Source organism: Prunus persica, chromosome G7 (genome assembly GCF_000346465.2).
Source record: "Prunus persica cultivar Lovell chromosome G7, Prunus_persica_NCBIv2, whole genome shotgun sequence".
Lineage (NCBI taxonomy): Eukaryota > Viridiplantae > Streptophyta > Magnoliopsida > Rosales > Rosaceae > Prunus > Prunus persica.
In genome coordinates, this window is record NC_034015.1 from 21,499,461 (window position 1) to 21,523,860 (window position 24,400).

Genomic DNA, 24,400 nt, shown 5'->3' on the forward strand with positions numbered 1-24,400 from the left:
CAATTTATTTAATCAAATCCAAATTCATCTCTCATATGATTAATTATTCTCCAAATTAAAAAAAAAAGTACAAATACTGTCGATTACTCTCTTTCTAATTATAATTAGGGCAGGCATTGGAGTAGAAATCCTAGCTTTTATAGTAAAAACACAATTTAATTGCAATAAATAATACGCGTGGCAGTCGTAGTACCCACAACATAAATAAGCAAAAATCTAGGGGTACGAAAGAAAACCGAATAAATAAATATCGCGGGACCTGAGCCATTTTCTCCCTCCCTCATTCACTATAAATACATAGCTCGAGTGAAGCTAGGTTTGCCGAATTGGGCAGCGAAACGCAGCTTACACAAAAAGAAAAGAAAAAAAAACCCTCCCTCTCTTTCTCTCTCTTTCTCTCTCTTTCAGTCTCCAATCTTCTCTCTCTAAAATCTCAACCTGATCAACAAACATGGCAGCAGCAAGTTCTAGAAGATCATCGTGCGGGCCAGTCATCCGCTCGGCTTCACCCGCTGGAAGATTCCACAACACTCAGTATTCGTCCTCCTCAGCCTTCGCCTCCTCCACTTCCAGCTTCTCTTCCCGCTCCTCCAGTTTTTTCCAGCGCGCCGCCTCTCCCACGCGCCTCAACCTCGCCAGCTCCTCACCCTCCGCCCAGTCCGTACGCTTCTCCCTTGACCGCCCCATCTCCCCGAGCCGCTCCATCTCCGTCACTCCACATGGCAACAGCAACCACCACAACGCCGTGAAGAGCCGTCAGATCAGCAACCAGAAGCGCACCTGTATGTGTTCCCCTACAAATCACCCCGGTTCGTTCCGTTGCAGCCTCCACAAGAACTTCAGCTCCCACGTGACCGCTTCGGCGCCCTACTCGCAGAACCGCCTCAACGCTCGGAGATCGGCGATGACGAACTCGCTCGTGAGAATCGGCGGCGTCGAAGGCGATCTGGTGCGGCGCGCTTTGTCCGCTCTGATTCGCCCCTCTTCCCACAGCCAAAGGAGAAGAGCCGATTTCCGGCCAAGGCCCAGCCGGCTCTCCACCATGTCCAAGTCACACGAGTAATTGGAAAAATTAATTTTGAAATTAAAATCGAAACTTGAGTCCTTTAGATCCTGAGCTATTCTTGCACATCCTTTGAGATCTTCCGGCGAGGTGAGGCCGCGCTCGGCGGCGATGAAGTGTCAGGATCCGGTGAAAGTGTGAGTGATCTGACCGATTGGTGACCGAAGTGCTACTGCTAGGGGAATATGTTGATATGAATCGATATGAATCGATACGATACCTAGCTATGATTCTGTATATATAAGTACGCATATATTTGTATGAGTGGCGCGCCTTTGTTGGCTGCTCCAAGCTTTCTGGGACCTTATTAAACTTCCATATAAGCATAAATTTAGCAGGCAAAATTAAATTCGAAGCAAGCAGATTTCATTACTTGGCTTGGGTTTGGCAATTGGCACTACTAGTTAGTTGAGCCCATTTCTTCAACTTCTCCGGGTTGGTTTTCCGTTAGCCATTCAATCAGCATCGTGTGCGTTCTCCGTTCCGTTAGTTTTGACGTGTTCCGTTATCCGTTATGCTGTGACGGTAGGCGTATACGTATCATCATGCGTCTTGTCTGGTATATTGTGGGTTGACCGTATGTTCCTTCCGTTTACCCCGTACCAGGTCCTGGATTCATAAGGGGGCTATCGGAGGTTGATTTGATATGAATTAATTGTTTCGTTTTTCATTCTTTTATTAATTGTTCTTTTTATTTTCTTTTTGTTTCAGGTATGTAAAATCTCCGTGGAATTCGCACCGATTGGATTGGACTGCAATTTATTTGAGAAATCGGGGCTAGAAAATGCCAATTAGATGACCTTTGGAGGGAAGGATTATTGGACTAAAACGAATCTAATGAATGCTCTTTCTAAAATTAATGAACAGTACAATTAACTTAAATTAGAAAAGAAAAAAAGAATAAAGTTGGGGATTTGTTCATGATGATGAGCAGCTGGTGCCGGGCACCTGAGGGTAGCATGTGATGTGAAGCAACAAAGGAACAGAAGTTTAAAAATTGCTATAATGATCAGTCAGTCCATAATTATGGACGATGACGATGAACCAGTCCCTTTTCTTTTCTTTTTAAAGATGCCAAAATGATTATTGCTCAACACACATTTTTTAGAATTGTTTGGAATCAAATCGGTTGAACTTATAAATTTTGATTCGTCTCCTTTTTTCTCTCTCTTTTGTTATTTGGGAATATTAAAAAGTGAAGGGTGACGGAATTAATAATTATGGGGAAGTCGATGTGCGAGACGACTGGACCTAAACAAGTTGGGTTGCAATTGGATTAATTAAAGCAACATTTGCCCAAAATGAAGGGGCCCATAGGCCTAAAGGAGTACAGCTGCTTAAAATTCAAGTTCAACTGTATGTGTATCATCCCATTCATCCATCTTCATCCAATTCAATAACAAAAGAAAAAAAGGGACTTTAGCGGTCCCCACCCAGAGAAAAACTTTATGCAATGAGCATGACATTTTTTTATATTCCCGGTCAATATTTCACAAGCAAAATAATGTTATTTCTGTTTGTGTGTGTGGAAGATAAGGTTTTGAAAAAGAAGCCAAGCATAAATAGTCATGGGCATGGGTGCGCAGGGAAGGAAAAGGAAGGGATTTGATTTGACATAGCTAGGGGAGCTGGTGTTTATGTATTTTGTTTGGGCAGTGTCTTTTAGTGCTGAGACAAACGTTCAAACTTGGTTTATCCGTTTAGCAAAATGGAAATGAATTTAGCTTCAACTCAATTATATAAGTAGCATTCAGTCACATCACATCCACAAGTACAAGGGGCCTTTGTAAATAGTATTTTAGTTTTGCTAGTTGTGTTACTTTATATAGCACTGCTTGTTTATTTTTAGCGGCTGCACTGCACTGTACCTGGATATGTAGCACGCTAGACATTACGTGTCAGATCCCAACCCTAATCTTTTTTAATATGAAAGTGGTGCAATGCAGAGCAAAATGAGTTTCCCATCAAAAGGATCGACAGGGGAAAGAAAGTGAAGTTGGAATGGGAATACATGTTGTATTGTATGTGCAATGTGCTTGTGCATGCAACTCGCAAGTTCGCAACCAAATTGGAAGAGGAAGTGGGTGGGGCCCAGGAGTATTGTTCGGGTTCGGGTAATGACAAAACCCGTCACGCCAGCGCCATGGTGCATGTACCATCCACGTGGGGGTGTTGGAGGGGTGACGATGGATTATGGATAGTGATCCTATTCCTTTCTGTTTGTTACATTTGTTTGTTTGTTTGTTACGGCTGGTCTGCAAAATTCAAAGTGGTAGGCAGCATAAGGTGGGATAAGGATAAGGGCCATAAGGCCACATCACATCACAGATTCACACAGCCCAGTGCCCAGTGCCCCGTGCCCGGTGCCCACCCATATTTTACGCAAAATATTTTCGGTTATCAACTTTTGTAGCGTAGGACTTGCAGTTGAGTTATTTAGCAGCTAGCCTTTTGGGATTGTAATTGTAGCATTGATTTATAATGTAGAAAACCCTTTACTAATCTTCTGTGTTTGTTTGTTGGTAACTTGGTTTGGTACGTGTATGTCTTGAGAGAGAGAGAGAGAGAGAGAGAGAGAGAGAGAGAAATTGTTGCTCTCGCCCGCGCGCAAGAAGAGGATCCTGTTGGTATAAATATATTCACAACAGAAACAGCTGTATTACTCATTGTATTTGATTTATACTAGTGGGGGTGGGGCCTCTGCCTCTGCCTCTGCGCAAATATCTTTGGTTATCGTAACGTTATTTTCTTGAAAGGTAAGTTTGGACCCAAATAAAGAAGAAGATATATAACTGGATAAGCTTGATGACATGACATGAGGACACCATGCCCATTCACTATTCACCTCAGTACTAGGGCTTGTTTGGCACATTTTTTAGACTTGGACTGGCTTGTATTAACTTTTTATTCTATGTTTGTTTTACTTGGTAGTTTGTACTAATTTTAAGTGGGATTACTAGTACTGGTTTCAACAAAAACACCTCATTAGGTGGTGTTAGTGAAGTTCGTGTAGAAAGTAGGGACAAATAGTCTCTCGTTATCGTCGAGCGCTGCAATCGTTCCAAACCTCCCACCATCACAGTCAGAACAAAAATAACTAGCATAAAGAAGATGCATATCATATTCTTGTATGTATACCATCATGCTTCTTCATCAAATTTCTGGGAAACAACAAAAATGTGACTAGAAACCCAACAAAAATGTGACTAAAAAAATAATTATGCTTAATTTTTTTTAAAAATAAAATTTAGTTATAGTCCAAGCATACACCAAATGTATGACAAATGTAATTTAGTTTAAACCAAGCCAAGCCAATCAACAACAATCCTTAAGCATAATCTATGCTAAGACAATCCTGTGTAACAAACGAGGCCTTTGCTCTTTAGAGTATTTGTTTGTTGGAGTTTAAATATACTTTTATTTTTCTATTTTTCATTAAATGTTAGGCTCGAATTTAAATTTGATCACCAAAAATTTAATATTATAACCTCAGTGACCAAAAATGTAATTACCCTATAAAGAAAGAAAGAAAGAAGACTTAGATGGACTGACCTAAATTCCATGGACAATCAAAATGCAGCTGGATCGCATTATAACATGTGGGGGATTCATTCATTCGAGTGGTTCCTTTATATTGATGAGGCCACAGCCTCACCCACCTCCTTTAACAGCAGCTGGGCCTTTTCTTAACGGGCTCAAATAGAGAGAGAGAGAGAGAGAGAGGGAGAGAGAGAGATGAAGCCCTTCCTAAAACAGCGTTACCCATTCGCAGCAACCAAACCAGAAAGAAGCCCATTCCCCCAATAATATGTTGGATTTCCAGGAAAAGGGAAATGTTAGTGTACAGCAAGTATAATAAAGGAAAGGAGGACTTGTAGCCTAAGTTTGGAGGATGTGAGTGAGCCCTCTCTTTGGAGAAAAAAAAGGGATCCAGGCTCTGTCTGTCTGTCTGTCTGCCTGCCATATCAATGAATCATATAAATAAAGGCAACGTGCGCTCAAATTCAAAGAATGGGCTCTCTCTCTCTGCATTCTTTCTTCTTTAATTAATTTGGAAGGAAAGAACTTGGAACTTGGAACTTGGAACTTGGAAGCAAGCAGAAGAACCAGACAGACTGATGATCCATGGGCCACCCACATTTCTTTTGTAACAATCACACTCTCCTAATATATATAATCATCCTATGACTTGTTCTTCTGAATCATATGCCATGTAATCCAAGTTACTTGTGACATTTGCACAACAATTGGATTCTTTTATCTTAGGAAAACCCTATCACTTATTTTCCAACTGAAAAGACTAGCTTGCCCTTCTTTATAACCACCCCCAAAATACATTTATTTATTTATGTTGGAGAATGTGTACAATGTCAATGGATAATATCTACAACCCAATTGTTGTTACGATAAAAAAAACAAGAGCACAATTCTAGTTAAAAAATCAGCATCCTGTATAAAACCACAGATCAGACAAAAAAAAAAGAAGAAGAGAGTAAAACTACATAATGTGTGCTAAATTTATTTATTTATTCAATATATTATTATTTATTTCAACTTTGAGAAAATTGATTATTTGACGAAAAAAAAAAATGATCGGCTCCTAACACACGTGCCCTGCGAGGAGCAAAGCACAGCCACGCTTTTCCCGAGCACCGGCTCAGTTTGTTTACTTTTTGGACAACAGGAAACGAAATGACTCACCGAGTAGGGCCCACAAATCAGGTGACACGGCCCTAGCTAGCTCCTTCTCCTTGTCACGCGGCATGACCCGTTCGTCTCCTCTGCGTCAGAGAGAGGAGGACGAGAGGAGAGAGCAGGATCAGAGACAGACACAGGGCGATGTTTTGCTGCTTGCAATTAAAATCGTCATGCTTGATCTTCCTCGGCCACAGTTGCCAATTTGGCTTCATTCTTTTTTCGTTATAATTATCTAATAACTATACACAAATAAATATTAAAAAATAAAATAAAATTTCACATACAAGGAAAGGAAGAGAAAGAGAGAGTCGATCAATAGACCAAAACCGAAGGAAAGTCCCAAATGCCAAACGCCAACTCCAAGTCATTGGTTCATCTTTCTTTCTACAACAAACCCAGATAATCGATTCAGACCACCGCCCTGCCCACATATCTCCTCTTCTTTCCTCTCCTCTTAACTCTCAACAGCAACAACACAAACTTTAATTAGCAGCTTCTTCTTCCTCTTGTTCTTGTCTGAGCTGAGTTTTCTAGCAGCTTCCATCCATGGTGACCGTTAAAGCAGGGACCAGACCGCCATGGGTGGGATTGGGAGCAGCAGTTTGGGTCCAAATAGCAGCAGGCAATGCCTACACTTTTCCACTTTACTCTCACTCGCTGAAATCGGTTCTGGGTTTCAACCAGCGACAGCTGACCATGCTTGGTGTGGCCAATGACATAGGTGAAAATGTTGGTCTCATACCAGGTATTGCATCCAACAAGCTCCCGCCTTGGGTCATTCTTCTGATTGGCGCTCTCGCTTGCTTCTCTGGTTATGGTGTCCTCTGGCTTGTTGTCAGCCGCACACTTCACCCTCTGCCCTACTGGTTGGTATGTTTTTTCTTTCTCTCTTTCAATCCTTTTGCTCATCTGATTGCTTGGAAATATGGCTTAATGGGTTCTTTTTTTCAGTGATTATCATGTACGATTTAGTGATGTTTGAATTTGACTTTGATAGAGCGACTTTTGCTTCCAGATTGTTTTCGTTTTGAGACACTACTAGGAATTTCCTCTTCTCTGAAAAATGAAAAAACAGTTATGAAGTTCACCACCCAGAGTGGAATATTCTCGTTGCAAATTACAATTCAAGGGTTATCCACTTGTGATATGTTAAATCGGAACTAGTTCCAAAGATTATTAGCTTTCTTTATGGGATTGATGATGTTATTATTAACATGCTTTCCTGTTAAACTGTTAATTCTTTCTAAAACTTTTGAACGAATTGGTTGACAAAAATTGGTGTGCTTGCATTTGATCTGACCTTGCGGGGTTGCTTGGTTAATGCCATTCCATTAAAGAAACTCAGATTCATTGGTAAATTGCAAGCAGCTTTCTTTTGGCCATTCTTTTTTGTCTTTTTTTGTGGAGATTTGATTATCCAATTAAATGATTGCGGATGGATATGGTTTATCTGCAAATACAGAAACTTTCTAAGAATTAAGAATTAAGATTATAAATTCTAACTTGAATTTTCTTTGGTAATGCAGTTATGGATTGCCCTTTGTGTTGCCACTAATAGTAATGCTTGGTTTACCACGGCTGTGCTTGTAACCAATATGAGAAACTTCCCTCTTAGTCGTGGCATGGTTGCTGGTATTCTAAAAGGTTATGGGGGTCTCAGCGCAGCTGTATTTACAGAAATTTACAGCGTTCTGCTTCGTAATTCATCTTCTAAGCTTCTACTCTTCCTGGTACTTGGGATTCCAATTCTATGTTTCAGCATGATGTATTTCGTTAGGCCTTGTACTCCAGCTTCTAGTCAAGACCCTGCAGAGCGTGGCCACTTTCTTTTCATCCAAGTTGCAAGCGTTGTGCTTGGGTTATATGTTCTCACAACTACGGTATTGGATGATGTCCTTACCTTAAGTGCTACAGTTACCAACACTTTTGTTGTCATAATGGTTCTGCTTCTCATGGCCCCACTTGCAATTCCTGTAAAAATGACATTGTATCCCACCAGAGCCAGCAAATCAGGGACGCTTGGTCAAACAGTTGGGTCTTCTGATAGTTTGAACCATGCGGAAGGCTTGGATAATGGAGAAGGCAATGCAGACAAAACAGAACCACTGCTGAAACCATCTCCATCAACAAGCAGCCTGGCAAGTGAAGGTGATGATTCATCTGATGTAGCTATGCTTCTTGCAGAGGGTGAGGGGGCAGTGAAGAGAAAGAGAAGGCCCAAAAGAGGGGAGGATTTCAAGTTTAGTGAAGCTGTGGTCAAGGCTGACTTCTGGCTCCTATTCGTGGTTTATTTTGTAGGGGTTGGTTCTGGGGTAACTGTTCTCAATAATCTAGCCCAAATAGGGATTGCACAAGGATTTCGTGATACCACAATCTTGCTGTCTCTCTTCAGCTTTGGCAATTTTGTGGGACGTCTTGGTGGAGGAGTTGTTTCTGAACATTTTGTCAGGTCAGTAAACATTTATCCCTTATGGCTAATCTTCAGGTAAGTGTGTGTTAGCACATCATTCTTGATCCAAACCAATTATCAACTGTAAACTAAGGGATAAGAGAAGTACTGTTGTTGAAATGTTTGTGATTTGAGTAATTTGATATTTGCGAGATCCTCAAGAATATGAAACAGACCGGCAATGAGGCAAACTCAGTTATTAATGCAGTCAATGTAGTCAGCTATTAATTCAGAACTCTCAATTCAACCTTGTAATTTGTCCCCAAAAACAGACAGTTGAACTTTTCTTTTAGATAGAACTTCTATAGATATATAGTGAAGTTCAAAATAATAAAGCAGACTCTGCTAATTGTCCTCTCCGTGAAATTAGCTATGCTACATGAATATGCTTGAGGTTTTATGTTGTTCCAACATCCAAATGGAGGTCCTTTTGATTTAGAGAAACTTCTCTTTGCAGGTCAAAAACAATCCCTCGGACAGTTTGGATGACATGCACTCAAATTATAATGATTGGTACATATCTGCTGTTTGCTTCTGCCATCAGTGGAACCCTTTATGCTGCAACTGCATTACTTGGAATCTGCTATGGAGTCCAATTTTCTATCATGATCCCAACAGTCTCGGAACTCTTTGGATTGAGGCATTTTGGCATATTCTACAATTTCATGTCATTAGGGAATCCTCTAGGCGCATTTCTTTTTTCAGGTCTCCTAGCAGGGTACGTATATGATAATGAAGCAGCAAAGCAGCATGGGAGTAATAATATCTATGGGACAAATGTCTCCTGCTTGGGTCCAAATTGCTTTAGGCTGACCTTCCTTGTTCTGGCAGCTGTCTGTGGCGTGGGTACCATCTTGAGCATTGTTCTGTCTATAAGGATAAAGCCTGTTTACCAAATGCTTTATGCTGGGGGTTCCTTCAGGGTACCGCAAAGTACAAACCATTAAGAACAATGTGTGGTGAGTGGAAGTTCAACTGTCCAAGGAGCCATCCTATATACTCCTTGAAGGTCTTGCGCATATTGGTAGAACTGTTGGAGATCTCGAAACTCCCATCAATGGAGTCCATGTTTGGGCACCAATAGGATCTACGCATGCCAAGGCTCGATCTTATTTGTACTTTTGTTGGTTACAATACTAATATGCAATATTTCAGGTGCTGTATACAAAGCTGCAGTTTGAGACTTATTATAGCTCTTGAGTGCCTCCTATGAACTACATGGTAAGTACTGAGCAGTAAATTAGATAAGAAAGTTGTGGCATTTACTTACTTCAACGTCAAATGCGTCAAGAGTCGATGTTGTGTCCTTCTCGGTGAAGTTATCATATAATTATCAACAGCACTCTGCCCTCCGGCATCAGTGAAGACTACGATACCTATAAGGGGTTCCTTTGGCATCATGAGGACATGTATGATGTCGCTCAGGGATGATTACGAAATTCAGTTATAGGTTTCAATAATTGTTTGGATTGAATGAATTTAGCTGCTTGGTTGGAAGTGGATGATGGATAGATATGACAGTTAAATATGTTGTAGTGTTTAATATTTTGTTGGGTGGCAATTATTCTCCATGTGTTGTTGAAGTCGACTAGTTAATGCAAAAGTACAAATCTCATAACAAGAGTCTGTCTGAATCATGGAAGTTTGCTGTAAAGCTAGTCCCGATTGCAATCAAATGCCATTAAGTTCACTGATTGATAGATGATAGGAACTCAACCCAGAATTTGCCCCAATGAAGGCATACATACATGGCTGAAGTGAAGAAAACTACAAATAAACATTGGACAAATCAACCAGTAAATATATTTAGGGCTTTCTTTTCCATCTGAAGATAAATGAGAGTACCTCAAACTGAGGAAATAATCCACGAACTTTAACGAACACACCGAAAAATGGTCAAGTCCAGGCCACTCTGTCTGAACATGCGTCTTTTCCTTTTTCACACGAACAAAAATGGTTGCAAATACTAGGAGTGCAGAGAGAAACTATCAAGTGGGTTTCATATCCTGAAACAGTGCAGTCCAAAGTGAATGATCATCGTAATCAACATCGTCAACCCTTTCCTTCTCATATGGAGTGCAAAAATTTGGGCTCACAACAAGTCTTCCATCCAGAGGACCAGACAGCCTTGGACTTTTGTTTGAGACCATGAGCCTCTCATGTGTTCTTCCCTGCAAAGGCCCAGACAACTTAGGGCTCCTAGTAGTTTCAACCAACAGCCTCTCTGGTGCCCTTCCATTCACATCCGAAGGACCTGTAAGTCTTGGGCTTCTATTTGTATACATCAACCTCTCATGAACCTTCCCATCCAACGGCCCAGATAGCTTCAAGCTCCTATGATTATTATTATTATTATTATTATTGGCCATCAATCTCTCTTGGACTCTCCCATCCAAAGGTCCAGAAAGCGCCATGCTTCTAGTTTTGAACATTACTGGCTTCTCTTCCTTCACCTCCCCATTGACAGTGGCCTTGTGTTTCCTCAACAAAGCTCCTCTCCAATGGTCTTGATACCTAGCTGCCCCCTCACCCGCATCCTTAAGAGACAGGTCCTCGTGAAAAACCCACTTGTTAAAGTACTTGCTGAAGCACTTCTTGGTTCTGATAAGCGCCCAGCTTAGCGTTGAAAGCGACCTTGGGTGGCCTCCTAATCCACTCCTCTCCTTCTTGGCAAGCTTGAGTATCTCTAGCCTGTGTTTGGCCACAGAAATCCCCATGCTCTGCAGAAACTCATGGTCGAAGTAACTCACGTCCTCGAATTGCAGCTCGTTGCGAGAGAAGGCGAGGCCATACTCGTAGATAAGCGATGGATCAAGACCAGTTTTTGACAGCCATGAGAACCAGTCCATTATATAAAAGTGATGTTATGTTATGTGATGCAAAATTTATATATGTGAGGTGAGGTTGTGGTTTGGAGACATACAAATATTATTATAAGAAGAAGGGAGGAAGGAGATGATAAGGGAAGGGAAGTGAAAACGGATAAGCCCAATTAATTAATGTGGTGGGTAAGTTGCTATTCATTTTGGAAGTTAATGATGGGGGCCTCCTCCCTCCCTCCTTCCCTCTAATTTCTCTCTGTGGAAAATTTGGATGGTTGCTGGAGACTGATTGTGACATTAGCAATATCCTGGAAGTTGGAGCATCAACACTTGAACGACCTCGTGACCTAAAGATCCCAAATGAGTTTCTTTCACTGAACAGGTTAAAAGTTTGAGTTAAGAGACAAAGCTTACGCAGCAAAGAGTAAATGTTGCCAAAATACAACAGAAGAGAAGAGAGTTTGAGTGTGAGTGTGACAGTGGGCAGGTAAATACTAAATGATTGGTGATAAATTAGGGACCCAAAATTAAGGGAGCAGTTAGCATATTAAATTCGATAACCTACTGCGCCTTTGCCTTTATGAAACCAATAAGAGCAGAGCAAAGTTCAAAGCACTAGATTTCACGGGCCCCAATCACTTTTAGCCTCACTGTTTAGTATTTTACCTGCTCACTTTACTCGTGATCTTGTGTCTGTCACCCAAAATCGTTAAAGAGATATGACTACACTTAACAACCTACTACAAAATCTACAATATTTAAACATTAAAATATACTTAAAAAGTATAGCCGCCCGGCTATACTCTTAAAAGTATAGTCACCCCCTATACTATTTAAATATTCAAATAAATTTAAACAGTATAGCCGCCCGGCTATACTCTTTACACATTAAAATATATCTTCAAATATATTCACCCTTCTACGCACAAGGCTTGAGTCGCATTTCCAAACAAAGTGTCAAGACATCCAAGAGAATATTTCTGAAAGAAAGAAAAGGAAGATACAATCAAAACTTTGATTACTAATCCAAGCAGCAAGCAGCAAGAGGAAACTTCTAAGTCAGCCTCAGCACCATTTCTTGAAGAAGAGCTCGCTTCTGCACTGCACTTATTACATGGTTGGTCTCAGCATTCTCAACAACACCAGTGAATCAGTGATAATGGCAGCTGCATGACCAAGTGGCTCCTCATCAGCCCTCTTCAACATGAAGGCCTGCACAACACAACCAGATGAGACAATATGACAAACTAGAGAAAGGTTTATCTATAAACTGATTGTCATTGGAAGAGAATCTATAGGAACTAGTGCAAGTAAAGCCTAAATTTCATGAAACAAATCAACATCCTTTTGTCCAGAGAGAGAGAGAGAGAGAGAGAGAGAGAGAGACCTGGCCATGATGGGATATAGCCAATGTACATGGTTGCTGAAACCAGGCCAGGCCCCAGACCAAAAAAAAAATTTATTTCCTTTTTTCCTTACAGAAGAAATCCAAATAACAGTAACAGTATTTTATTTATACAGACTGAAAAATCAGAAGACAGTAAAGATGTAAAGCCAAACCCATTGACAATATTTTTCATAATAAACAACAAACCAATTGATAACTGACCCAATACAACCGAGTAAGACTAGGGGTACAAAACTAATGTGAGCTGATTTGAGAACTTTGTTGAAGCCATAACTCAAGTCAATAACTATAGACATACTAAGAACCTGAGAACCAGAAAAATCCAACCAAAATACAGCACTCCAACTAACTGCTCAGAGTTATCCCATTTATAAACCAGATGATCACAATTACTTACCAAGATAGTAGTTGATAAACTTAGGCGATTGGAGCTGCTTTCCCCTGTTGATTTATAATTGCTACCTTCCAACGATCAAGAATGGTTACTGCAACATGCTCTATGTGGTGCAAAACGGTGCAAAGGCCTCCTTGTCTCTCCACTGAGCCCAAACCACCTCCCCATGACAAAACTCTAGCCAGATCATTCCATGTTCCGACAGGTAGAATAGCAACTGGAGGAGGAGACACAAAGTTTTGCTTTTCTATGGAATTCAGAACCCAACCAACAGTACCATCTCCCCCACAAACAAGAACTCTGAAGTGCGGCACCTTTCTGAATAAATAAAGACACACCTCCGGTCCTTGTGTTGAGCTCAGCTCAAAAACCTACATGAAACACAAAAACATGCAACAATTAAGCAACAATATATGATACATCACAAATATTAATAGAGAATAGGTTCACCAAGTACTCCATAGAAATCAACTGAAAATAGAGCCCAGCATGTGATGTTCATAATCATCAGCAATTAGAATGTACTGTTAGGACTTCCTGTTTCACTAAGGGGCTAAACTAGCAAATCTTAATTTTTCAACCCCACAGAGATTTAAACCTTAAGCCTTATGGTAATAACCTTACTTGGCTCATTTGAAAAGAAAAGAAGGGGAAATCTTTTTTACACCACAGAAATTTAAACCTTAAACCTTACTTAAAGACCTCACTTGGCTAAACAAAGAAGGCAAATGTATTTTTCCAACTAATCAAGATGGTAAAGAAATCAAACCTGAACAGGATTAAGAAGAATATTCAATCGATGCCTCAGTGAATTCACACGCTAAGCCCCACTCCTCTTGGTGACAAATCAATCAACTCGTATTTTTGTTTCATCCCTAAAACCTGAGACTCATCATTCTTATTGCTCGACGAGTTCCTTTTGAAACTAGGCTTAGAATCCAATTTCCTATCTACATCACCATCTTGGTGCTGCAAATCCACATTTACAGTACCATTACAGTTTTCCTCAATTCATGAGAACCATTAACAGCTTGATGAGTATCAGCTGTGCTTTCTGTGGACATATCCCCAGTAGTACTACCGCTATTTCCCGTGTCAACAGAGGTTTCATTTCCATGCTTGGACTTGTTGCTCTGACTCCTAATATCTACGTATTATTCTAGTCAATGATCAAAATTTTATATTTCTCACAGTTACTAAGCATCATTCATTTTCTCTCCCTCAACACTCGTAGGACTTCATGGAAGATTATGAGGTAATTGTGCCTTTTCAGTCTCTTCAAGCTCTAGGATGCCATGTTGATGCAGTTTTCCCCAAGAAGAAAGCTGGTGAAATCTGTGCAACTGCTGTCCATGATTTTGCAGGTGACCAAACATACAGTGAGAAGCCAGGCCATAATTTCACACAACCTTCAGCAGACTCTGTCGCCCTCTTAATCTGCCATCACAACTTTGTGCCATTAGCCTTCGAAACACTTAACGTACATCAAGTATAGAAATTATTCAACAAAACCGATATCTATCAAAAAAACCTATGACAATGGCCAATTACCAATGAAGAAATTGAAAGTTTTCTAAGACAGAGGAAAAAGGAACATGAACACAGAGAAGAACCTTGGCTCAGCTAAAGGCATCCTGCCTTATAATATAGATGGTGAGACAAAACACGCTTTACGATAAACAATCTAGTCTTTAACTACCTAATAATACCTCAGCACTAATCTTTGCCATAATTTGTTTCAAAGGCCAAGATGCTATCCTTACAGACAGAAACAACAAATTTTTAAAAAAGACAATCAACAGCACCTCTAGCAGGCAAGTTACTTTGCAATAACGAACTCCTTTCATGTCTGCACCTATTTCTAAATTCTAACTCGGAAAATTTGTCACTGTTCCATTGAGCATCATATAGTTCTAGTTTCATGAACACTCCTACAAGCAGTCCACTACACAAACTGGTTCACATTATCATTTTGATAATGAGATATGGCAACAGGAGCGATGTTGTATAACAAAATCAGTTCAAATCACATAACCCAAATTTGGTCCACAACTAGCAACTCAAGTTCAAGCCCAAAATCTAAAGACCCCAAAATTTTGAACTAAAACTGCAAACAAGAAGAGAAAATTGTAACCCCAGGACTAATTTTCATTTTCTCCCTACCATTTCTTAACAAGATCCAGTAGTAATTTTACAGAAAGAAATCACCTGAAGAACAAAGAACATACAGGGTCGAGAGCATGGTGCTCAAAGCCATAATCAGCTCCCAAAGAGTAAAAGTACAGACTTTGACACTTGTTCAAATCTGAACTTGAGGGTCGAGGTCTTTTAAGAGTCATTATATATTGTTATTTTTGCCCCTGTCTATATATTGAGAGGAAAACAAATCTGAACTTATCTTAACCACTTGAGCTAGAAGCCTTTTGAATATATATTGTTTCTCACATTACTTATTTCCCCAAATCACAATTTGGCACATTTGTAAAAAAAAAATTTATCAACAACACAAAGAAAAATATTTGCACACCTATCAAACTGAATTTGGCAGGAAAATAGGAGGCAAATTCCCACCATAAAAGCTTGAAATACTTAGCCAAATAATTGGTGAGCAGAACAACAGCCATGTTGCATTACTTTCAAAATGCCTATAGACCATTTACTATTCAAAACCAGATATTACGAAACTGAAAAGGAAAATGCAGGGGCTGTATATCTCAGTAGCATACTAGCAAATCATGTTAATGAATCACAAAACTGCAACTCAATCAGCTTAATCAGCTAGTTTCCCTCCGGCATTCATGGGTAAAGAGAAATCTCATATACCTGTAATGCATCATGTATGCTGCTGCCACTGGTTTGACTCAAAAGGAAGCAGAGCGGGTGAGCCTTGGCTTGGCTATCTTCTTGTCCTCTTCAAGAGGGATTAGTGAAAGATTGGCTGGGTTCTCGATCATCAGTTTAGCTACCAGATACCCTGAGATGCTCCAGGTCTGGTACTTCCTCGCTTGCTTCCTGACATATCTCCCTGCCTTGCTGTCATAGTATTCTTGCCACCTGCTTTTGAGAGCCGCTGCTCCACCTATTCAGTTGCTCTCTTAGCAGTCCGAGGCCGCCCCGTCTTGATACATGCTGCAGTAAGCAACCACAGCAGTGCTACAAGACAGATGCAACAACATTAACCAATTGTTTTAGAAGAACAAACACATAAGTCAGAATTCTGTGAACAAGCATCAAAATATCATGAATAACACAACCATTTGGCACGCTTTCCCAAATTACATTCAGAAATGTATCCCACAACATTTATATACCCAAAGATTTCGATTGGAAAAGTGGTTACAATCAGCAAATAAAGATGTTTAAAATAAAAGATACGATGTCAGGTAAGTAGTGCTTGTAGCCTAAGTTTACTAAATAAAAACAATAACTAGCCTACTCGCATAAAGTGGGTACTAATGTTCATGAAATGTAATTGAAAGGTCTCAGTCGAATAGAAGTATCAATAGGCTTCAAGTAGAAAAATAGAACTGCAAATTGTAATATCAAGCAAACAGACACAGGGGACATTATCCGAAAGATTTACAAATCAACGGAAACTAACAAAACCAGCCTTGAGCCACCAATATTTAAGCAAAAACCTTTATACTTTAATGATGAAAATGACTACGAGAGGTGCTAAAATGAATAAATATAGCATGTAACAGAGACAAATCAAAACAAGACATGAACAAAAAGAACAGAAAAGATAAAGAGCTAATGCAAATAGCACACTGTGATAACACCATCTCCATGAGACTTACTTGGCCAAGAGCCACCATTGTGATAACTCCATGAAACTTCTCTGGGTTATCTGTTGTTGTTCGGAAATCTTCTTTACAAGTTAAATCCATGAACATACTCACTCATATTGTTAATATTATGGAATAAATGGCCTAGGCGGGCGCTAGGCAGGCTAGGCTGGGGCTAGGCGGGCTAGGCAGTCTAGGCGGTTGCTAGGCGGTCCTTAGGCGGGCGCTAGGCGGGCTAGGCGGTTGCTAGGAGGTCCAGGCGGGCTAGGCTGGGGCCAGGCGGGCTAGGCAGGCTAGGCGGTTGCTAGGAGGTCTAGGCGGGCGCTAGGCGGTCTAGGCGGGCGCTAGGCGGGCTAGGCTGGGGCTAGGCGGGCTAGGCAGGCTAGGCGGTCACAAGGCGGTCGGTAGGATCATCAATGGTGAAAAAGTTGAAACGCGGTGTATTGGTAGGGAAAATAGGAGGGCTTTGTAGCACGCCACCGCCAATTTGGAGACTTGACGAGTGTTACTATCAACAAGACAACAACAACAAACCCTGCTCTGAATTTCTCCCACAACTCTTCAGAATTTCATCCAGTTTTGGGTTCAGACAATAATTCTTCGGAATTTTACGACGATGATGACAATGACGAAGAAGATGGTGGTGGCTGGGAGCGTGGTACAGTTTAAAATATTCTATTTAAATAGTATAGCCGAACGGCTATACTTTTAACATATTCTATTTATAGAGTATAGCCGGCCGGCTATACATTTAGAATATTCTATTTATATTCGGCTATACTCTTCAACACATTCCATTTATAGAGTCCCGCCGCGCGGCTATACTGTTACAAATTCTATTTATAGAGTATAGCCGAACGGCTATACTTTTTAACATATTCTATTCCTTTGTCCATCTGAGAGTTGAGTCTAACCAATTTCTCTCTCTCCCTCTCTCTCTCAAATACCAAGAAAATGGCGAAAGGCGAACGCAGGGTGTTGTTGGTATTGGGGGACTACGTGGAAGACTACGAGGCGATGGTTCCATTTTAAGCACTGCAGGAATATGGAGTGTCCGTTGATGCCGTCTGTCCTGGCAAGAAAGCAGGTGATATCTGTCGCACAGCCATTCATCAACTTTCTCCTACTCACCAGGTCACCCACCTCTGCTTCTTTTGCCTTTTCCTTTTTCTATTTTTAATGAATATCGTTTTCTTTAGCCTCATTACATCACTTGAGCACTGTCAATTGGTCTTTTCCATGCTCTGTAATTAAGCACACTCAATTAGATTGAAGATTGAATGCTTACTTCACTTGAATTTGTAAGCCCAAAACAAGAAATTTGTCTCAAAGATTGCAGTGCTTACAATTCTCACATATGGGATTATGATTCCTCCTCTAAAATTTGGAATCTGTTGGGACTGGAAATTAGTTTGTCAGTTTACGAACGAACATCACACTTTCAAGTTTAGTTTTTTGCATCAGCCAATCTTTGGTAGCCTTAATTATAGACAAAATGAATAAGTTATATTGTTGATTAGAGCCACTCTATTAGATTGACAAATAGCAATCCGTAGGTTATAGTTCTAGGTTGTGTGGACAGCGAGACTAAAGTAAGCTCAAACAAGAACACATGTTAGGAGTTTTGTTAGAATGCTTCCTCATTCATTATGAGCTAGAGAACCAACCTGTATTGTGCTTGTTCTGGGGACAAGACAGCATGAACAAATTCTTGGCTCCAACGTCACTGCGTACACCATATTCAATAAACAAAATTGCATTAGTGCCCTCGTCTCTAAGTGATAATAATCTGACAATGGGCTACCTAGGTTTGCTGAATCGTGATCTGTGTTTAATTTACAAATCTTCTAATGCTACATGTCTTTCTGGTCCCCCTTTGTTTTAATATGTTTTTTGGTTTTCTGTATTTTTTTTTCTTTGGTTGCAGACTTATTCTGAATCACGTGGTCACAATTTCGCACTCAATGCAACATTTGATGACATTGAATTTAACAAATATGATGGACTAATAATACCAGGAGGACGGGCACCTGAATATCTTGCTGTGGATGCTTCGGTTTTAGAATTGGTGAGAAAGTTTTCTGACTCCTGAAAGCCAATTGCTTCGGTTTGCCGTGGGCAACTTGTCCTAGCAGCTGCAGGCTCGGTTAAAGGTAGGAAGTGTACGGCCTTCCCAGCTGTCAGACCTGTACTTGTTGCTGCAGGTGCTTATTGGGTGGAACCCGAGACCTTGTTGGCGTGTGTTGTTGATGGTAATATGATTACTGGGGCTACATATGAAGGCCATCCTGAGTTATTTAGGCTTTTTGTAAAGGCGCTAGGAGGTAACATAACTGGTTCAGATAGGAGGATCCTGTTTCTCCGTGGGGTAAGTTTTATTTTCCTTCATAGTGCAATGAGAAATATGAAATTGTGATGCAGATCAATATTGAGTATATATAGTATCGAGATTTGCCCTTTTACATGTCCTTCTGAAAGATGGTGAAAATAACCTGAATAGGCTTTACCAGATTTGCCACAATTCTGGTGTGATAAGGTTCCATCATTCATTCCTATGTGTTTTTTCAATATTATGGTGGTATGATTCATTGGTCTGCCTACCTGGGTCCGTTGCCCATTGGAATACTTGTTTGTCAGGTCATTTGTGTGAGTTGGGAACTTGTGAAAGTAAATCCAAACATGCATACTGGTCATTTTTGAAGTTGTTTGAATTATGGATTCTAAACATGATACATAGAACAAGTACATCCTTTATGAATTTTAAAAGACTTCTTTACTTAATTTTCCGGAAAGTTGACTACTGAAGAATTTCAATTTCCCCCTTCCCCCAAGCCAATTAGGTCTCCAAATTCGAAATGCTACTACTGCCCTAGACCCATAAATTAGTTGCTGTCAGATTTCATAAGAACCTATTTTCTTGAAACCAGTTGTTTGTTTTCCCTTTAAAACCAAATCCTTTGAAGCATACCTAAACTTCTCTACCTACAATGCCAAAAGTTATACAACTTGACAAACCTTAAAGCCCACCACGTTTTGTAAGCTGGTTATTTAACAGTGATAAGATGGTCCATAAATCAAGATTGGCTGCTTGACAAACCTTAAAGCTCACCAAATTCAAAATATTATTTTACTTGTCAATATCAATAGTGATAAGATGGTCCATAAATCAAGTTTGGCTACGTGTTATAATTCACTAGTAAATCTAGTAAACCCCTTGACAAGAACGTTAAAGCTGCATGTTGTTTGTTTATGAACTAATTGTTATCTACGTATTATTCTAGTCAATGATCAAAATTTTATATTTCTCACAGTTACAAAGCATCATTCACTTTCTCTCCCTCAACACTCGTAGGACTTCATGGAAGATTATGAGGTAATTGTGCCTTTTCAGTCTCTTCAAGCTCTAGGATGCCATGTTGATGCAGTTTGCCCCAAGAAGAAAGCTGGTGAAATCTGTGCAACTGCTGTCCATGATTTTGCAGGTGACCGAACATACAGTGAGAAGCCAGGCCATAATTTCATTTTAACAGCTGCCTTTGAAGCTCTGTATGTCTCAAGTTATGATGCTCTTGTAATCCCTGGAGGTCGAGCCCCAGAATATTTGGCATTGGTTGAGAAAGTTATTGCATTAGTCAAGCAAATTGTGGAAGCCAGGAAACCAATTGCATCCATCTGCCACGGGCAGCAGATTTTAGCTGCTGCTGGTGTTCTACAGGTAAGGTTACTCCCTTTAAGCCAGGCTACGCCTTTGTTTCCAGAAAATTTGATCCGAATTTCAATCTGGTCCATATTCTTTAAGTTTCTCTATCAAATCCGACTATTTCCATATCGTTTCAATTCGGTGTGTATTGATATTGTTAAAAATATTACTGACTTTCTTTAATGCCATGTGATGCCACCAAAGGAATTGCTCCAATAATTGGGTTCAACTGAAACAAAGTGAAGCTTGTAATCCCTGTTTAGGTGACAGTGTAGTTTTATTGTATCTGTAGCTCATCTTTTAATAGGGATAGGTCCCATGTTGTTGGGATCAGTCCCATGCTGTCCAGAAGTTCAATAAGTTGATTTCTGAAACTAAATGAGTTGAAAGTGTACAAAATGCAGAATCAATAATATAAAGTTAATTTGTTAGGCACACAAACAAGGACGCAAAATCCTCATTAACAATCCAAAATCATATAACAAAATCGAGATTATAAATTTTGGAATTTTAAAGTCCAAGCATGATATGGTAGATATGGGAGATGCTACAATGAGGGGGATCTGAGTGGGGGGGTGAGTGAGGGGTTCAATCCAACCATCCAATCATTAAAAAAGTTTTAAGTTCAAAATTTCCTTTATATTATTGGATAGCAGTATTGAACCCCTCGCCCACAACCCCTCATTATAGCATTTCTGTGGTAGATATACATTTATAATGTAGATTACATAACTTTTACGCTTTTTAACATCAACTAAAATGCTAGAGTAAAATTAATTTTGTGTGTGGGAAGTTTAACCAAAAAGACTATACAGATAATCTGTGGATTTATTTGTTCTTTTACTCACTATCAATGTAGTTGATCGTAAATTCAAATGTTTGTTCTGTTGTGGGTGTTGATGAGCAAGCTTGCCAGTTGGTATTGGCCCCGAGTAATGGAGCTCAAAAATCCACCAGCGGAGGAAGTCTGGCTCAATTCCTTTACATGAAGAGGGGATAGAAATCAACCTTCTGAATGGACCTAAATCACAAATATCACATGTTTCATTGGACATGCTACTGTGGCAATCCACACGTACCAGTCTTTGACACCACAAGCAGCACCATATTGGGGATCCACCAAGAAAAGACCCACTACATGGCTCTTCATAATAGCTGCAGAAAGAAGCTTCATCAGTTTGATCTCTCTGTTACCTCATTCCAACGGACACCCCATTGGTGCATCACATGCTCACACCCCATCATGGATACACACTTGCAATCCTTGTGCGCACACTAGAAGAGCAGCTTAGGTGAGCCGTTGCACCACAGATACTGCAACGGTGACTAAAACTGTCTGAAGCTGTCGTAGGGCCAAGAGTTTGAGAAGGGCTCATGGAATTTAAGCATACACAGCAATTCAAGTTCTTTCCACGAGATACCGATTCTAAAACCAAAGTATGAGGAGCTATAGGAACTTTGTGACGTGCCTTTGGATTTTTCTTTGACCTGGCTATTGCTTTCATCCAACTTAGATTGATATTTCTCCTCCACTCAGCGATAAGGCAAGAGACAATAAAAAGGCCATCATCAGTTGGATTCTTGTTGTTCCAATTGGGGAAAAAAATATCAATGTCACCATCATCATCCATCCTCAATGACTACTTGGTTGATCTACATTCACATAAGCATCAAACTGCCCAATCCCAGTTTAATTAGGATCAAACTCATATACCCTCCAATATGGTTTCATTATTCAATAACATTATCAAAAGCCTCAAACTCATTTGACAACCTAACTCATCATCCTAGTTAATGCATCATGTGCAACAGAGAGTCAAAGTCGAACAATGCTTTTGATAGGTGCTACTTACTGTAACCACTTCAATCTATAAAAAACTGAAATTGATTCACAAGTAAAACAAATATCATTCCAAATACAAAGCACTTAGTTTCATATCAAAATTCAGAGATAAAAGCCAGTTACAAAATACATGCAAACATGAAGGAAATACAAAGTCCACCACAGTTGTATCATAATTTAGTGATATTTTAATTTAAATGACAGTCCTGTGGAAAAACAAAACATCTCCAGGCTCCATCTTTAGAGACCAAAGCAACACACAAAACCCGCTTCATACTACACTTTCTATTCCAATTTCTCAGAAACCAAAAGGAATAGTCAAGCAAAGCATAACATACGTACATACATTCTAATATGTAATTACGAATACATATCTATGAGTGTGTGTCTCGATTTTAAAATAATAATCAATAAATACATTGAACCGTGAAGATTTCAGAAAATGAGAAGTGAAAGTTTTTGAAAAAAATACGAGGGAACTTACAGTTACGTTCCATGGAGATGGAGATGGATCGCGCCGATTAAAGAAAACCCTAGCCTTAGAACGTATGGTCGATCGGCTATACTATTTCAAATATATTCAAAACGTATGGCCGAACGGCTATACTATTTCAATATTAAAATATATTTAAACCGTATAGCCGGGCGGCTATACTATTTAAATATACGAATATACTTAAACCGTATAGCCGTGCGGCTATACTCTAAAAAATTCAAATATACTTCAAAGGTATAGCCGAGCGGCTGTACTATTTAAATATTCGAATATATTTAAACGGTGTCGCCGAGCGCTATACCTTTTAAATATTCGAATATAATTAAACCGTACAGCCGAAAGGCTATACTATTTAAATATTAAAATATAATTAAATCGTATAGCCGAGCGGCTATACTATTTAAATATTCGAAAATGCTTAAAGGGTACAGCCGTGCGGCTATATGCTTTAAATATTGGAATATACTAAAAAGGTATAGCCGATCAGCGATACTATTTAAATATATTTAAACAGTATAGCCGACCGGCCGTACTATTTTAATATTCGAATATATTTTAATGGTATAGCCGCCCAGCTAGACCCTTTAAATGGTCGAATATATTTTAATGGTATAGCCGCCCAGCTAGACCCTTTAAATGGTATAGCCTTCTATGCAGGCTGAGCTCCGGGCAGAACAGCAGCACCTTATATGACTTGTATGAGCTCCGAGCAGTGACTCACCAACTTAACAAAGCCATTCATGCTTCAATTCACCCTTCTACACACAAGGCTTGAGTCGCATTTCCAAACAAAGTGTCAAGACACCCAAGAGAATATTTCTGAAAGAAAGAAAAGGGAGATACAATCAAAATTTTGATTACTAATCTAAGCAGCAAGCAGCAAGAGGAAACTTCTAAGTCAGCCTCAGCACCATTTCTTGAAGAAGAGCTCGCTTCTGCACATCACTTATTACATGGTTGGTCTCGGCATTCTCAACAACATCAGCGATAGTGGCAGCTGCATGACCAAGTGGCTCCTCATCAGCCCTCTTCAACATGAAGGCTTGCATACCACAACCAGATGAGACAATATGCCAAACTAGAGAAAGATTTATCTATAAACTGATTGTCATTGGAAGAGAATATATAGGAACTAGCGCAAGTAAAGCCTAAATTTCATGAAACTTATCAACATCCATTTGTCCAGAGAGAGAGAGAGATAGATAAAGACCTGGTCATGATGGGATATAGCCAATGTATTATGTACATGGTTGCTGAAACCAAGGCTCCCCATCAACCTGAACAGGGAATGCAGCAAAGAGTTGTATCTTAATGACTGCCCCTGTGCCAGCCTTCGAGTCCAGACCCATTTTTTTTTTCTTACCGAAGAAAATCCAATTAATAGTAACATTACGTGGAATATGTGAGAAAAATATGCTATTACTGAAGTTGTAAGTTTCTCGCAACTTTCGTACATTCATCAACAATACTTTATCAAACATGTTACATATGAATGATTTCAAAGTGCAATCTCAATCACAAATTAGAAAAAAGGTTTGCATAACATAATGAGCTTTCCAAGTACATAAACTAAAATATGTCAGTATTTTCAGAATTCACCGTAAACGTAAATCTTAATAAACCTAGAAAATCTTAATGGTCGGTTCCAGTATATTCTTATGACTTCCTTAATAAGTAAAATATATATTAGGAAAATGATATCCGTGTTCTACTTTCAAAGATTTAAGGAATGTTGTTAA

The 24,400-nt window shown here is 39.7% G+C and overlaps 3 protein-coding genes, 1 long non-coding RNA gene and 1 pseudogene across 5 annotated transcripts; 3 read left to right on the plus strand and 2 right to left on the minus strand.

The window, feature by feature from the left end:
* Positions 251-1,439, plus strand: LOC18769963. Its single transcript, XM_007202531.2, has one exon. It carries the CDS (start codon positions 452-454, stop codon positions 1,061-1,063), a length of 612 nt encoding a protein of 203 aa, XP_007202593.1. The 5' UTR covers positions 251-451; the 3' UTR covers positions 1,064-1,439.
* LOC18769642 (protein NUCLEAR FUSION DEFECTIVE 4) lies at positions 5,848-9,774 on the plus strand. 2 transcript variants are annotated; one of them, XM_020568134.1, is made up of 4 exons: positions 5,848-6,631; positions 7,288-8,210; positions 8,668-9,169; positions 9,366-9,755. In XM_020568134.1, exons 1-3 carry the CDS (start codon positions 6,308-6,310, stop codon positions 9,155-9,157), a joined length of 1,737 nt encoding a protein of 578 aa, XP_020423723.1. In that variant the 5' UTR covers positions 5,848-6,307; the 3' UTR covers positions 9,158-9,169; positions 9,366-9,755. The 2 variants fall into 2 exon arrangements, with proteins under 2 accessions (XP_020423723.1, XP_007204209.1); XM_007204147.2 differs by having other exon boundaries at positions 5,849-6,631; positions 8,668-9,774.
* Positions 9,880-11,183, minus strand: LOC18771234. The gene has a single exon (XM_020568135.1). It carries the CDS (start codon positions 11,057-11,059, stop codon positions 10,199-10,201), a length of 861 nt encoding a protein of 286 aa, XP_020423724.1. The 5' UTR covers positions 11,060-11,183; the 3' UTR covers positions 9,880-10,198.
* LOC18769975 lies at positions 11,667-16,886 on the minus strand. Its single transcript, XR_002272605.1, has 5 exons — positions 16,635-16,886; positions 15,658-15,987; positions 13,604-14,271; positions 12,838-13,205; positions 11,667-12,244 (listed from the first exon to the last, which is right to left on the minus strand). It is a non-coding gene; the product is annotated as an uncharacterized LOC18769975 (long non-coding RNA).
* LOC109950293 lies at positions 17,537-21,980 on the plus strand (annotated as a pseudogene).